This window comes from Brachypodium distachyon, chromosome 3 (genome assembly GCF_000005505.3).
Source record: "Brachypodium distachyon strain Bd21 chromosome 3, Brachypodium_distachyon_v3.0, whole genome shotgun sequence".
Classification (NCBI taxonomy): domain Eukaryota; kingdom Viridiplantae; phylum Streptophyta; class Magnoliopsida; order Poales; family Poaceae; genus Brachypodium; species Brachypodium distachyon.
Genome location: NC_016133.3, coordinates 34,464,475 through 34,479,815, shown reverse-complemented (window position 1 = coordinate 34,479,815; position 15,341 = coordinate 34,464,475). Strand labels below are relative to the sequence as shown.

The 15,341-nt window shown below is 48.7% G+C and overlaps 2 protein-coding genes across 2 annotated transcripts; both read right to left on the bottom strand.

The window, feature by feature from the left end:
• Nucleotides 1–107: 107 nt before the first annotated feature.
• LOC100829619 (protein STRICTOSIDINE SYNTHASE-LIKE 5) lies at nt 108–9,257 on the bottom strand. Its single transcript, XM_003574228.4, has 4 exons — nt 8,710–9,257; nt 855–1,162; nt 646–778; nt 108–550 (listed from the first exon to the last, which is right to left on the bottom strand). Exons 1-4 carry the CDS (start codon nt 9,109–9,111, stop codon nt 275–277), a joined length of 1,119 nt encoding a protein of 372 aa, XP_003574276.2. The 5' UTR covers nt 9,112–9,257; the 3' UTR covers nt 108–274.
• Nucleotides 9,258–11,241: 1,984 nt separating this feature from the next.
• On the bottom strand, nt 11,242–13,436 carry LOC100829317 (protein STRICTOSIDINE SYNTHASE-LIKE 6). The gene is made up of 4 exons (XM_003574227.4): nt 12,871–13,436; nt 11,986–12,293; nt 11,775–11,907; nt 11,242–11,681 (listed from the first exon to the last, which is right to left on the bottom strand). Exons 1-4 carry the CDS (start codon nt 13,264–13,266, stop codon nt 11,406–11,408), a joined length of 1,113 nt encoding a protein of 370 aa, XP_003574275.1. The 5' UTR covers nt 13,267–13,436; the 3' UTR covers nt 11,242–11,405.
• Between the last annotated feature and the right edge of the window lie 1,905 nt (nt 13,437–15,341).

Sequence of the window (15,341 nt, the reverse complement as noted above, 5' to 3'; positions counted from 1 at the left end):
GTATTTGGTAAAACAAAGGTTGATATCAACCCGTTTTATACATGCGCTTAATGAATCTTTCATCGATGTAGAGGTTAAGTAAAGTTTCCATTTCATTGATGCAGAGATAAAGTAAAGTTCCCATTTCATTTATGCAGAGGTTAAGTAAAGTTTCCATTACATAAAAAAGAGAGAAGTGACACACAGTGTATCACGCGTGTTACATTGTACTTGCAAGGACTTGTTTTGTTTACAAAGACAACATACACAGAATTCAACGTCACATCCAACCTACCTAGGCTTCGATGAATGACTTCGTGAGGTCAATCCTACTGATGTAGGAGTTCTGGAGCGACCCATAGTAAAGGTAGTCCCCGACCTTGAACCAGCCGGTGGCGAGCACAAGCCGGGGGTCAGAGTACATGGTCACAGGGGTCCCGTCCAGCCCCACACTCAACGTCCCAGCACCCCCGGTGCTCTTCGGCACCGCCGCTACGTACCTGTTCACCAAGTACACCAGCTTCCGCAGCAGCGGCGATCCCATCAGCATGTCCCACAACAGCGTCCTCCCCTGTATCAGACCCAGTTCATGATGTAGAGATTTCAAGAATGAATCGAGTTCTGCAGTGATACGGGAGATAAAAAATTTATGGTTGCATTGCGTACCGCAGAAAGCGCGATCCAGTAGCGGCCGTCGCCATCGTAGCGAACGTTGTCAGGTAACCCAGGCAGGCGGTCGATGAACCTCTCCACCATGCCTTCCTTGTCGCCCTTGATGTGGTACCTCGAGCACATCCTCCTGCAATGAATGGCGTCATTGTGTCAGGAAAGTCACAACGCAATCAACGTTCTCGTGTTTATGTATGTTTTCTTACATGATGGTCTCGCAGAAAATGAGGGAACCTTGGTCGGGCGCGAGGGCGACGCCGTTGGGGAAGTAAAGGTCACGCGCCAGCACGGTGGTTCGACGCGTAGAGGGGTCGAAGCTCATGAGCCGGCCGTGAGGCCGTGCCTCAAGCACATCCAGAATGAAGTTCCTAAGGCTGTGCTTGTGGGACGCGTCGGTGAAGTAGATGGTGCCGTCGGTGGCCACATCCACGCCGTCGGTCAGCGCAAATCGAAGGCCCTCCGCGGCGTCAGTCAGCAGCTCCACCGACTTATCCAGGCCCACCCTCAGCAACCCCTGCCAAATTAGCCATTTGCAACGACGATCTGTCCTGAATGATACTAGTTTTTCTATTGACAAAGAATCATATTAGTATACTAAAGTGCTACTGGCTGGCTCCGTAACTTTGGAAGTCGACTTGTGTTTAATGCTCGTCGTCTGAATCGTCGCCATCGAAATGTAAACCGAGATGCAACTTGATCGGGAGATTGAGATTGATGCTACCTAGTCGAAGAGTAGAAGGTGTCTATTGCTGCGTGCAGCGAAACGAGATTATTAACTTCTGGATGCAACTACTTGAAGACTATAGCGATGGGACCTTAGAGCAAGGACAATAAGACAACGTGCTGTGGGTATTAAGCTCATGGCATGTCATGCATAGTAAACATGATACAATAGCTACCATATGCAATAGTTGGTTATAAAGATTTATATTATATTACTCTCTCCGTCCAACAAAAGATGTCTCATGTTTGTCAAAATTTAAATATCTAGACATGACTTAGTGTATAGATGCATTCAAATTTAGTCAAAGTTGAGACATCCTTTGTTGGACGGAGGGAGTAGTATTTGTACTACATTCCTTTACGTAGAACAAGATGTTAGACAGGCTGTTGTCTGACGTTTGTCGTTTGAACCTCTAGTTCTAACTAGATAGCACATCTTAACAGAAATCATGCCAATCCGTGGTCTGTTGTAAACGTGATTGGTTAGGTTGTTGTAATTGTCTTTGGCATATAAATACATGAGGCCGGTGCTCAGGAGAGGCATGGCAATTAATCCTAAACTTCCATCTAGTGTTTTTTACATGGTATCAGAGGCTCTCTTCTAAGATCCAATCTGTGCAAATCGACCATGTCAACCTCTCCTTCAACCTCTGCCAGCACCACTGCTGCCCTCGCGCCGTCAACACGCCTGCACGATTGCTGCCACTTCGCCGTCCATCATCAGCAATCCTAGCACGCTCGCCATGGCGAGCGCATCGTTGTCGGCTGGTTCCATGCTCTCGGGTGGGATCTCCATGCCCAACATTGGGCAGCTCGTCACCGTCAAGCTCGCCCGTGACACATATCTCCTCTGGAAGGCACAGGTGGTTCCCATCCTCCGTGCGTACCAGCTGCTCGGCTTTGTCGACGGATCCATCGTCGCACCACCCCGTCTCGTTCCGGCGTCCAATGCCGACGATGCTCCTCAGGTTGTAAACCCCAGCTTCACCAACAGGCATACTCGGGACCAGCTGCTCCTCTCCGGCCTATTGTCAACCCTTTCGTCGGAAGTTCTTGCCCGCGTCATGCTACACACTTCATCCAAAGCAGTGTGGTCAGCACTGGAGATGATGTTTTCCTCCAACTCTAGGGCACGTGTTGTTCAATTTCGCAAGCAGCTCTCCATGGTCCAGAAGAAGGATTCCTCCATGACCGACTACTTTGCTCGTGTCAAGGGGATGGCTGACCAGCTCGCCTCCACCGAGAATCCAATCTCCGACGACGACATCATGACCTACTTTCTCACTGGCCTCGACAACACGTACGACGCGCTGGTGACTTCGTTGTCGGTCATGGTGAAGACGGAACCGATCTCGCTGGACCACTTCTACTCCCTCATGCTGGATCACGAGGTGCGCCAGGAGATCTCCTCGTACCATCAGATCTCCGCCAACACGGCAGGATGAGGCAACGGTGGCCGGAACAACGCAGGAGGTGGTCGTGGTGGACGCGGCCAGAGCCGCGGCAATGCCAACCGCGATCAGCAGTCCGGCACCAATGTCGGCACCTCTGGTGGCAACAACAAGAAGCCCAGAGTCCAGTGCCAACTTTGCAAAAAGTTTGGGCATGAGGATTTCAAGTGCCACAACCGGTTCAACCACAACTTCCAGCCCGACGATCAGCAATGTCTCCTCCGGTGCAAGCAACTTCGACCCTGCATGGTACACTGACTCTGGTGCGACCGATCATATCACCGGGGAGCTCGACAAGCTGAACGTCCGTGAGCAGTACTCCGGCAAGGATCAAGTCCACACAGCCAGCGGCTCAGGTATGAAAATTACACACGTTGGCAATTCGGTAATTCGCACACCTTCTGGATCTTTTCAACTCAAGGAAGTCCTACATGTTCCACACACAACCAAAAATCTCTGTGTTGTTGGTCGGCTTACTACAAATAATAATGTTTCTGTGGAATATTTTCCTAACTCTTTTGTTATCAAGGATCTGGCTACGAGGAGGGTTCTGTTCCAAGGACCCAGTGAGGGTGGTCTCTATCCGATCTCCGGCGGCTCTTCCTCTCGACAGGCTCTATCTTCCACTAGGCTTAGTCGAGAACGGTGGCATTGCCGGCTCGGTCATCCCTCGTCTCCTGTCGTCGATCAAGTGGTCACCAAGTCAGGTCTTCGGTGTGATAGCAAACCCGATAAAACTAGTGTGTGTGATGCGTGTCATCAGGGTAAAAGCCATCAGCTTCCCTATCCTAGGTCTAATCGTGTGTCTTCAGCTCCTTTAAAGCTTATTTTTTTCCGATGTGTGGGGGCCTGCGTGCCCATCTAGTGGTGGATCAAAATTTTATGTGAGTTTTATAGATGATTTCAGTAAATTCACATGGATCTATTGCCTTAAACACAAATCTGACGTTGAGCAAGTTTTTCTCCGGTTCCAAGCTAGAGTTGAACGTCTTCTTAATAGGAAAATCCTCTGTATGCAAACCGATTGGGGAGGCAAGTATCACAAGCTCCATACCTTTTTTAACAAGATTGGCATTGTCCACCATGTCTCCTGTCCACACGCACACCAGCAAAACGGCTCTGCGGAACGTAAACACCGGCATCTAGTTGAAGTCGGACTCACACTTCTTGCTCAAGCCTCCATGCCTTTGCGTTTTTGGGATGAGGCTTTCCAGACTGCCTGCTTCCTTATCAATCGCCTCCCAAGTAAGACAATTCTCAATTCCACTCCTTTAGAACGCCTACTGAATGTCAAGCCTGACTACACCTTCCTCCGCACTTTCGGCTGTGCGTGCTGGCCATGCCTTCGTCCTTACAATGATCGCAAGCTTCAGTTTCGTTCTAAACGTTGTGTTTCCTTGGGGTACAGTAGCTTTCACAAGGGATACAAGTGTCTTCATGTCTCCTCTGGCCGGATATATGTATCTCGTGATGTCGTGTTTGACGAACATACCTTTCCGTTTTCTGAAACCAAGCCCTCATCCGATCGCCCCCCAAGTGAGGAGGATCTTCTTCTTCCTGTTCCCACCACCCCACATATCTTTTATGGCCCCGATTGTGTGGATCATCGAACTGACAATGTGTGTATGAGTCATCCGAGTCTTCTATCTGATGGACATACTGATCCTCCGGCCAAGCCTGATGTTGTTTCTGATGTGCAGGTTCCCCCAGCCATGGCGACATATTCGGCTCCTGCCGCGGCAGCCTCTCTTGCCGCGCCATCTGCTCCTGCCACGGTAGCCTCTCCTGCTGCGCCTTCGTCCACGACTGCAAATCCTGTCGCGGCAGCCAGCGTTTCTGCCGCGTCCGATGCCGAACCAGATGACCTCTCTGCTGCGGCAGACGAAGCATCTCCGTCGTTGCCTGCTGCTACTGGCACGCCACCTGCACCGCCGTCTCCATATGACTTGCCGGCTCCCTCGACTCCGGTCTTCATGCCGTCTCCAATGCCGGTTCCACCGCCTGCTCCATCGCGGCGACCGGCGCCTCTGCCTCATCACATGGTCACACGCAATCGTGACAACACCCGGCTGGTTCGGAAACGCACTGACGGGACTGTTCCATATGATCCCGTCCGTCACCGCCGTGCACATCTTGCCACTGTTGAACTAGCGACGCACTTGGAGGCACTTGGTGATCCCTCCTGGAAGCAGGCCATGGACACTGAGTATCAAGCTCTGCTTTGGAACAATACATGGCATCTTGTTCCCCCTAATCGTCGACAGAACCTGATCGACTGTCGCTGGGTTTTCAAACTCAAGCGTAAAGCCGATGGCTCTATTGATCGCCACAAAGTGCGCTTGGTTGCAAAGGGATTTAAGCAGCGTTACGGCATCGATTACGAGGATACTTTCAGCCCAGTGGTGAAGTCTACTACGATTCGGCTTGTCCTGTCCATTGCAGTCTCTCGTGGTTGGAATTTGCGTCAGTTGGATGTTCAAAATGCGTTTCTTCATGGCGTTTTATGTTGGAGATATGCCCTAGAGGCAATCATGTGATGATGTTATTTCCTATGTATTCATGAGTTATTGTTATTGTCCTTGAACATCATCACTGATATGTATCAATAAATACGTGATTTGTTTGTGAGACTATGTATTCTATGATGTTGTTCTAATGGTCCCTAGTCATTGAGGTTATGCGGACACATAATTTAGACTAGCAATGTGAATCAGTATGATGACTATGTTTCACAAGTCATAGGGCAAGGTGTTGCCGACTGATAGCATGGACTCGACAATGAGATTGTTGAGTCGGACAGACCCGCACTGAGACACAACGAGATGATTGTCATTTGTTAGTCTCAAGTACGATGTATATGCCAGTCCTAGACCTGAGGTCATCGTATGAGCTTGGGATGTGAATCGGCCTACTTAGGGGTTGCCAAACGCTACTCCATAACTGGGTGGTTATAAAGGTAGCTTTCGGGTTTGCTGAGAAGCATGCTGCGAGTCATGGTTGATCAAGATGGGATTTGCCCCTCCTGTTCGGAGAGATATCTCTGGGCCCTCTCGAGTGATCAGATTCGGAAAGCATGGCCATGCGACTTGGGTTAAGTGTTAACCTGTTCGGGAATCTGTATCACAGGAACAAGAAGAGACTCGAGCTATCCACAAGGATGACACGCACTCGCCTTGAGCTCGACACACATATCGCGAGGCAAAAGGAATGTTGCATATGACACATTGTATGGTTCGTCAATATACCTTGTGGTTACTCGGGAGTTGGCACGTGCTGCTAGGCGCCGCTACCAACTATCGACTTGAGTCGGTGCCAGTGGACGAGTAAGGTGTTACTCGGGCCCGCAGTCCGAGCTCGTAGTCGTGGCCGACTGACCGCGAACCTGAAGGGTCACACGCTTAAGGGGTGGGAACCGAGTTGGATCGGATCCAACTCGTATCGGGCTTGGACTCCTAATGGGCCTCAAGTGTTGAGCCCACTAGGGACGTCTATATAAGTGGAGGAGACCAACCCGTCTAGGGGGAACCCCAGTTCAGACGCGAGTTAGACTCGGCCGTCGCACCTCCACGCCCAAAGCCTTGCGATCGGATCTAGCAGTCCGCCGCACGGAGTTCCTCCCTGTACGTGTGGATACCTCGGAGGCGCTGCACCTGCGGCGCTTGGACGAACTGTTCGTGGGATCGGCGAGGAGGAGCAGGCTGTTCGACTACTCGGCATCGACGCGCTACATCGACTCTACTTCCGCTACGGGTCTGCGCGTCTAGTGGTAATCTCGTGATCCATTATCTACAGCATTGATCCGGGCGGAAGCGGTAGAAAATTTTATTTTGTGCTAGCGTAGCATACCGCGTTCCCCAACATTTTAGAAGAGGATGTGTTCATGAAACAGCCCCCTGACTTTGTTAACTCACAGCTTCCGCATTACGTCTGCAAATTGGACAAGGCCCTATATGGTCTCAAGCAGTCCCCTCGGGCATGGTACTCACGGCTCAGTGTCAAGCTTCAGGATTTTGGCTTCATCCCGTCTCGTGCTGATATCTCTCTCTTCGTCTACGATCAAGGGGGAGTATGCATCTATCTCTCTACGTTGATGATATAATTGTGACGAGCTCTTCTGATCGTGCCGTTGACGAGCTGGTTACTGATCTTCATCGAGAGTTTGCCCTCAAAGACCTTGGCGCCCTGCATTACTTTTTGGGAATTCAGGTTAAACCGCATAAGCAAGGCGATGGTGTTGTTCTTTCTCAGTCCAATTATGTGGCCGATATGCTGCAGCGCGTTGGTATGCTCCAATGCAAGCCAGTAACTTCTCCAATGGCCACGACCGAGAAATTGTCCAAAGCAATCGGGAATCCTCTCACAAGTGATGAAGCAACAAAGTACAGGAGTATTGTGGGAGCTCTACAGTACCTGACACTCACAAGACTGGATATATCCTTTGCTGTCAATAAGGTTTGTCAGTTCTTGCAATCCCCTACTAATGATCATTGGACTGCAGTAAAGAGAATACTTCGGTACCTCAAACATACATCTGAAGATGGCCTGCACATTTCTCGCTCAGCTTCCATGACTGTCACTGCATACTCTAATGCTGATTGGGCTAGATCAGTCGATGACAGGAGGTCTACGAGTGGATTTGCCATTTTTCTGGGAAAGAACCTTGTGTCATGGAGTGCACGAAAGCAGCAGACGGTCTCGCGATCTAGCATAGAAGCCGAGTACAAGGCAATGGCCAATGCCACGGCAGAGCTGGTCTGGATTCAGTCAGTTCTTGGCGAGCTGGGCATCTCGCAGAGTCAAGCTCCAATTCTCTGGTGTGACAATCTCGGTGCGACATATCTTTCGGCCAACCCAGTCTTCTATGCTCGCACGAAACATATCGAGAATGACTTCCATTTTGTCAGAGAACGAGTGGCACGAAGGGCACTGGAGATTCGCTTTGTATCTTCGCATGACCAGCTTGCTGATGGTTTTACCAAGCCACTCAACGCCAGACAACTTCAGCTTATCAAGCACAATCTCAACTTGCGGAATTGTGATTGAGGGGGAGTGTTAGACAGGCTGTTGTCTGACGTTTGTCGTTTGAACCTCTAGTTCTAACTAGATAGCACATCTTAACAGAAATCATGCTAATCCGTAGTCTGTTGTAAACGTGATTGGTTAGGTTGTTATAATTGTCTTTGGCATATAAATGCATGAGGCCGGTGCTCAGGAGAGGCACGACAATTAATCCTAAAATTCCATCTAGTGTTTTTTACATAAGAAACACGTGATGAAACCGGCTGTCAATTATTTAACTGACCACTTCTCTCCTCTTCTCTCACCTCCAACTCAGCAAAAATATACCGTACTATTCGACCACGGTTGCCTCTTTATTTGTACTCTTGGAACCTCTACAAACTTCATACTAAAACTCCGACACTTATTATGGATCCAAGGGAGTACTCCGTCTGTCCATATTAAGTGATTCAAATTTGTCTAACTATGGATATATCTATATTCAAAAATCGTCTAAATATATATAATATTTCGTTATTTAATATGGGACGGAGGGAGTAATATATGCGATGTTTTTTTTTACAAGGATAGCCTCCGACGAAAATATTTTGCTAATTAAGCATTTCCTGACCTGCCATTCGTCAATTCATGGAGCTACTTTTCAGTTAAGAGCAAGGTTATCAAGAAACATAACAGTTCATGCTCATAACCAACACAAACAAATAAACAATCAAGAGAGATTGAAAACAAGACAACTCTTTTAGTTAAGTCTTGAACAAGAATCGAATGAGCAAATCAAATAAGCAAATAGGAGCAGTATCCGCTAAAAAAACAAAGAGGAGTAGATTAGAATTGGGAGAAAGAAAAAGGACGAGGAGCGCGCGCTCACCTTATCCGCGTCCGCCACGATGATGCCGCCGTCGCCGGTGAGCGCGACGCCGAGCGGACGCCCCCCGGTGTATGCCCAGTTCTTCACGGCCCCGCTGGGCACGCTGACACGCCGGACCCAGCCGTCGGCGCATCCCGTGTAGAGCCACCCGCCGGCGGCGTCGTACGCCAGGTCCTCGGGGCCCGGGAGCCGCCCCTCGCCGACCCGCTCGCTCGCGTCCAGAGCGCGCGCGTCGTGCCGCGACGCGGGCACGGACACGTCGTCGGCGCCGAAGCTGTACTCCGGCGGCATCGCCGCCGGCGAGAAGTCCTTGGGGCTGTACAGCGCCACGGAGATGAACACGGGCGCTAGCACCAGCAGCACGGCCTTCGTGAGGAATCCTAGCCCCGGCGCCATGGGCATCGCGAAGCTGGTTGCTCGAGTCGGGACACGCAGTCCGTGCCGATTGAAGCAGGGAGACCTTTGCACGTATGGAAGCACTGAACAAGGCTAGCTGCTTCTTCCTGTGAGCAGGCGGCGTACGTGTAGGCCTTTGGCACGAAAGCTTCTCCGCGTACTATGTTACGTAGACCCGTGCGTTGCTACGGAACAACAGAAAATTGTATCAGAACGTCAAATTAATTGCCTCAGGTTCATCCCATCGCCGTCCAAGTCCCGTGTGGAATCACCGGCGTGCACGAGCCGGTGGAGGTGGCGGTCAAGGCCCGCGACGGATCCGCGGGTCCGCAGCTGCCTTCCTCACATGGACGACGCCGATGCGCACGAGCTGGTGGAGGCGACCAAGAACGGCACCGGGCGCCGGCGAGATCCCAAGGGATATTAATTACTGTGCCGTTGCTACGGGTCAATAAAATCATAAAATGTTTATTTTCATTTTCTGTGTAGGCAACTCATGGCGCTGTCGAGGTCGGCATGCGGGTGTGGTGGCGTCGGTTGTAAGATGGAGTAGAAAAAATCGTGAAAAAAACTGGAGGAAAAGAAAATAACGGGCAGTGGCATATTGGTTGTAATTTTAACTGGAGGAAAAGAAAATAACGAGTAGTGGCATATTGGTTGTAATTTTAACGAAATTAACCTACGGCGACCGCGACGGTATCATCACCACCAACTCTAATTTAATAGATAGTAATAGATACATGCGAAATGGTTGGTACTACTACTTGGAAGCCCTGACACTGACAGAATTGATTAGATAGGAGATTGGACAATCGGATTCTTTCTCGGTGAGATTTTTATAACTGCAGGCTGCAGCTCAGAATCTCAGATCAACTGAGATGGTTGGATAAAGATATCTGTTGAAGCTGAAACTGCCGTTGAAGAAAAAGATTTTTCGGGTGGTGTACTTAACAAATACTGCCCTTAAAGATATATGTGGAGTAGCATAGTAGTAACTAACAATAACTTGACTAGGATAGGGTGGACGGGGAATTATCAGTGTCATTCCTATGTAGCAAAAAAAATGTCGATCACCTCTCTTTGGGTGCTCATTAGCAAAGTTGTGTGGCAGACTGTTGTCTGTATCTTTCGGTATCTTTTTGATCTTTCTAGAGCCCCCACTGATGTCGATGACCTGTTTGGGGGATGTACTGCATCTTTGCCGGCAAAGCAATGTTTTTCTTCTGGAGGTGGAGCTGTAGTTTAGACAATCTAGAAAGAAAAAAAAATGCAGTTTGCTTCAACCAATAATGTCCTAATGACCCTGTTGCGCTAATCTTTGCTCTCTGTAGACTTTGCTTAAAAATGCCAAAATGGTCATTGGTTTTATCTTTGTGGAAACTTGGCAGCACCGCTGTAGTGTTTGGACACCTTTTCCCTGTGTGGCTGTTATGCGTTGGGAGTTTTACTTTCTGTTTTCATGTTCCTGCTTTGAAGAGAAAATATCCCTTGCTTGAAGAGAAATTACGTGCATAGCGGGGACATGGGGTGTTTGGTTGGGCTGAGCCCTTTTGGTCAAAGTCGCATCGGGCAGTTTGGTTCTTTTCAAAATTTGCCCTACCAAAAAATTAGCAACCTATACTATTTAGACATTTCTTTGTTTGTAGCCAACAATTTGGTTGCCAAAGGAATCTTGCCAACTTCTTTATATCTCTCTTCACAAAAATTGCAAACTTTTTGGCAAATCATGGACCAACAAATCCTTACCCAATAGTTGGCAAAAATTGATGGACACAAATAGTCAGGAACCAAACAGCCCCTCCAGCTCTGGATGCAGCAGCTGTGCTACACGATGGACCAAATGGGGGCAAATAAACTGCCGGCATAATTCACTTTACACGGCAAATAAACTGCCGGCAAAGTTTTACCTGCCAGCTATAACGCTGCTGGCAAATGCTAGTGTCTTCCGCTCCATTAGCACCTTACAAATGATTATTATCGGCTCAAATCAAATCGGAAGCCATTTCGTGAGATTGGCGGGCGCAAGGCACTTGAGTAGGTTGTTCTTGGAGATTAGGCATGTTGCTTTTTGCGCTCCTGATCATGTCAGAGCCTTTTCCTTCTAAACCTTCTTATTTAATAAAAAATGGCAAATACTTTTGCGTCGTCAAAGAGTTTCTATAACCTCAAATGGTGAAAAGTGATCCACACTTTCATAATGCGTGTTGTGTTGTATAGTACAAAAAACTGCGCCTATTTTGCTTGCAAAGAAATCACACACAAAGTTCGCTATCATATCCGGAAGAAACAACCGAGCACACCTAGGCCTCAATGGATGACTTTGTGAGGTCAATCCTGCTGATGTAGGAGCTGTGGAGCGATCCATAGTAGAGGTAATCTCCGACCTTGAGCCAGACGGTGGAGAGCGCGAGACCGGGGTCGGAATACATGGTTACCGGGGTCCCGTCTAGCGTCACGCTTATTGTCCCCGCACGTTCCAGGCTCTTTGGCACCATCACCACATACTTGTCCACCAAGTACACCAGCTTCCGCAGTAGCGGCGACCCCATCATCACGTCCCATTGCAGTGTTCTCCCCTGTAAAAACCGAATTTACGGTGCAGAAATTTCAAGAATGAACTGAACTTTGCAGCGATATGGACAAGAATTATTTATGGTTGCGTTGCGTACCGCGGAGAGCGCGATCCAGTAGCGGCCGTCGCCGTCGTAGCGGACGTTGTCGGGAAACCCAGGCAAACGATCGATGAACCTCTCCACCGTGCCGGCCTTGTCGCCCCTTATGTGGTACCTCGAGCACCTCCTCCTGCAATACACTCAATAACGTCAACTCCAGGCATGCCGCAACACAATCAACCCTTGTGTGCGCGCGCGCTTTGCTTACATGACAGTCTCGCAGAAGATGAGGGAGCTCTGATCGGGCGCAAGGGCGACGCCATTGGAAAAATAGAAATCGCGCGCCAACACGGTGGTCTGACGCGTGGAGGGGTCGAATTTCATGAGCCGACCGTGGGGGCGTGCCTCGAGGATGTCCAGCATGAACTCTGCGAGGCTGTGCTTGTAGGACGCGTCGGTGAAGTAGATGATGCCGTCGGCAGCCACGTCCACGCCGTCGGTCAGCGCAAACCGGAAGCCCTCGGCTGCGTCCGTGAGTAGCTCCACCTCCCTATCCGGGCTCACCTTCAACAACCCCTGCCAATTAACCATTCCACGGTCTGTCACGGCTGAACAATAATAGTGGAAGTCAACTCGTGTTTGTTGCTCATCTTTTGGATTGTCGCGGTCGAAATGTACTCCACGATGCAACTTAATTGGTCGAGATTGAGATCGACAGGATTTGGTTGGTTCGTGCAATTCGATCGGCCGTGTCGTCGATCATAACGAACGACGATGTTATTTACACAAAGATTTTTCCAAGGGTCACTAGAATGGATCATGACAAGACCATCTCTAAATAAAGAGAATTGCTAAGCACTGTCAAAAAGAAGAAAAGAATTGCTAACCAACGCAAAGCCCCGACAATTAACCATCTAGCGTTCGTTTAGAATTTAATCAAGATGATCACACACATAGTTCATGCTATATCCAAGGCAAATAACCACCGAGAGAATTGAAAAAGAAAGACGACTCGTTTAATCTGTCTCGAAGAAGAATTCAACGAACAAGTTAGTACTAAAGTTTTTTTTGGAAGGAAATGATCAGTAATAAAAACACTAGTAGACCAGTAGTGGGGAAGAAATCAATGAACGAGCAGTTGACTATAACTCACCTTGTCCGCGTCCGCCACGATGAGGCCGCCGTCGCCGGCGAGTACGACGCCAAGCGGGCGGCCCCCGGTGTACGCCCAGTCCTCCACGGCCCCGCCGGGCATGCTGACCCGCCGGACCCACCCGTCGGCGCACCCCGTGTAGAGCCACCCGCCGGCGGCGTCGTACGCCAGGTCCTCGGGGCCCGGGAGCAGCCCTTCGCCGACCCGCTCGCTCGTGTCCAGAGCGCGCGCGTCGTGCCGCGACGCGGGCACGGACACGTCGTCGGCGCCGAAACTGTACTCGGGCGGCATCGCCGCAGGCGAGAAGTCTTTGGGGCTGTACAGCACCACGGAGATGAGCACCGGCGCCAGCACCAGCAGCACGGACTTCGTGAGGACTCCTAACCCCGTCGCCATGGCGAAGACTGGTTGTTGCCCGGGGAGCCGTGCAGTACGTGCCCTGCCGATCGAAGCAGGGAGAGAATCGAGAGACCCTTGCACGTATGGAAGCAGGCTAGCTAGCTGCTTCTTCCTGTGTGAGCTGAGCAGTGAGCAGGCGTACGTGTAAGGTGTATGTCTTTGTCACGAAACGTTCTCTGTGTACTTTTATAACCTTTTGATTGTTACCTGTTTCCGGATAATTATATCCCTAATTATATAACTAGTACTCAAGTGTGATGCAATATGATTTTTAAAAAGCGTGTTGCAATTAGTTTGTTCCAATGTTTATTTATTTATTTTTCTTTCTGACCGTGAAAATTGATTCGAAAACGGATGTACTCGTATATAATCACACACAACTTCGATGCAGATTAAACAAAAAATTTCCTTGTTCGGAAAAAAAGTGGTACTACTTGTGGAGACAGTCCACTGAAAACATCAAGGGGCTGTTGCCTTGTCAAATATTTGGTTGTTAAAATATTGGTTGAGATTTTACTTACTCATGATTTGAGCAACTTTACAAAAAAAAATAAACTAGAATTGGTAGTGGCAAATTGGCTTGCCAAAAAATTGGTTTTGATCCAAACAAAAATCAAATTTTAGTCAATGACCAAAATTTTAGTAGGACAGGGTTTGACCACCATCCAAACATACTCTAACAGTCGAAACCACGTCCGTAGCAACGAGGATTGCGTTTGTTCATAAATCGAGCTCTTCCCGGAGACGGACGTGGATGAGTCGTGGAAAGGATCGACAAGATTTGCAGAGTTCATGGCGAGGTTGCGGAGCCTATGTTCTGCCCTCTTCTGACTGGGTCGCATTTGATCAAGAATCAGATCAGATCGTCGGCAGAGAAACGAAGTTCGATACGTCCGTTTTCTCCCAATCGTTTGGCACCACACACATTTTCTCGATTGATCTCCATCCCTTCTCCTGTTGGGCTAGCTAAAAAAGAGCTAGTACTACTACTATAACTTTTTTTAAAGAACTGTTAAATGTACTCCTATTTTGTTTAGCGCCTTACCTATCTCGATCCGGTGCTGAGTTAATTAGTGCAAGTAACCTTGTTGCCGATCTTCGATGCCGGCTAAGAAGTCCACGCTGCATTTTATAGATCCTCGGATCAATACATTAATATATTCCTCTTCGCAAGCGATCATCTCCAAGACATCATGGCATCGACATTGATGTTTGTTTCTTCCTTTTGAAAGAAGTGGTATATGTTAATGGCACGCGATCGAGGTAGCTACTGAGGAGATGAATAAGTACACGTGCTCCGATCCATATTAACTGTCGAAAAATTACATGTATCAGATGTTTTTTAGACATAGATACATTTATATTTATTCAAATTTAAAATAATTAATATGGATCAAGACGACAAGAAGTTCATTTAGTGAGTGCTACACTGCCACGTCATCCCGCGGGGTATGATTGGTCACTTGACTCAGTTCCGTAGCGAGTGTCCGTCCTACGAGTCACTCGATCGGAGTCTCGGGTGCTGCAGCCTGCAGAGTGTAGTGGTAATATATAATGTCAGATTATCAGTTCGTATATACGAGGACACGATTAATCTTGTTGCGCATACTACTGTCTCGTATTCGTATTAAGTGACTTTATATTACATGCATCTAAATGTTTTTCAGACATAGATACATTCATATTTGAACAAATTTGAGTCACTTAATATGAGACGGAGATCAACGCGTTTTTTAGGCCGACCATGCGCGCGGCAGGAGAAATCTCACGGCGATCAACGGTTCAACGAAACGGGGCGACTAGGGCAAATGTCGTTATCGCCTATGTGTCGTGTGCACAGATGAGCTACCATTTTTTCTTCTTCACGGCGTTGGCGACACGTATGCTCAGAGAATTCCATTATGCATAATGTAATGTTGTAATATAATAAAATTCTTACATGACCGGGCCGTAATTCTACGTGGTGGCGACCAAGTCAACAAATTCCAAAGACCGATCAAATCGCTAACAAGATATAGCCATGCCAACTAAGCGCCGGTCAAAGGACTCAATGGGTCAAGTCTGCCATGCCA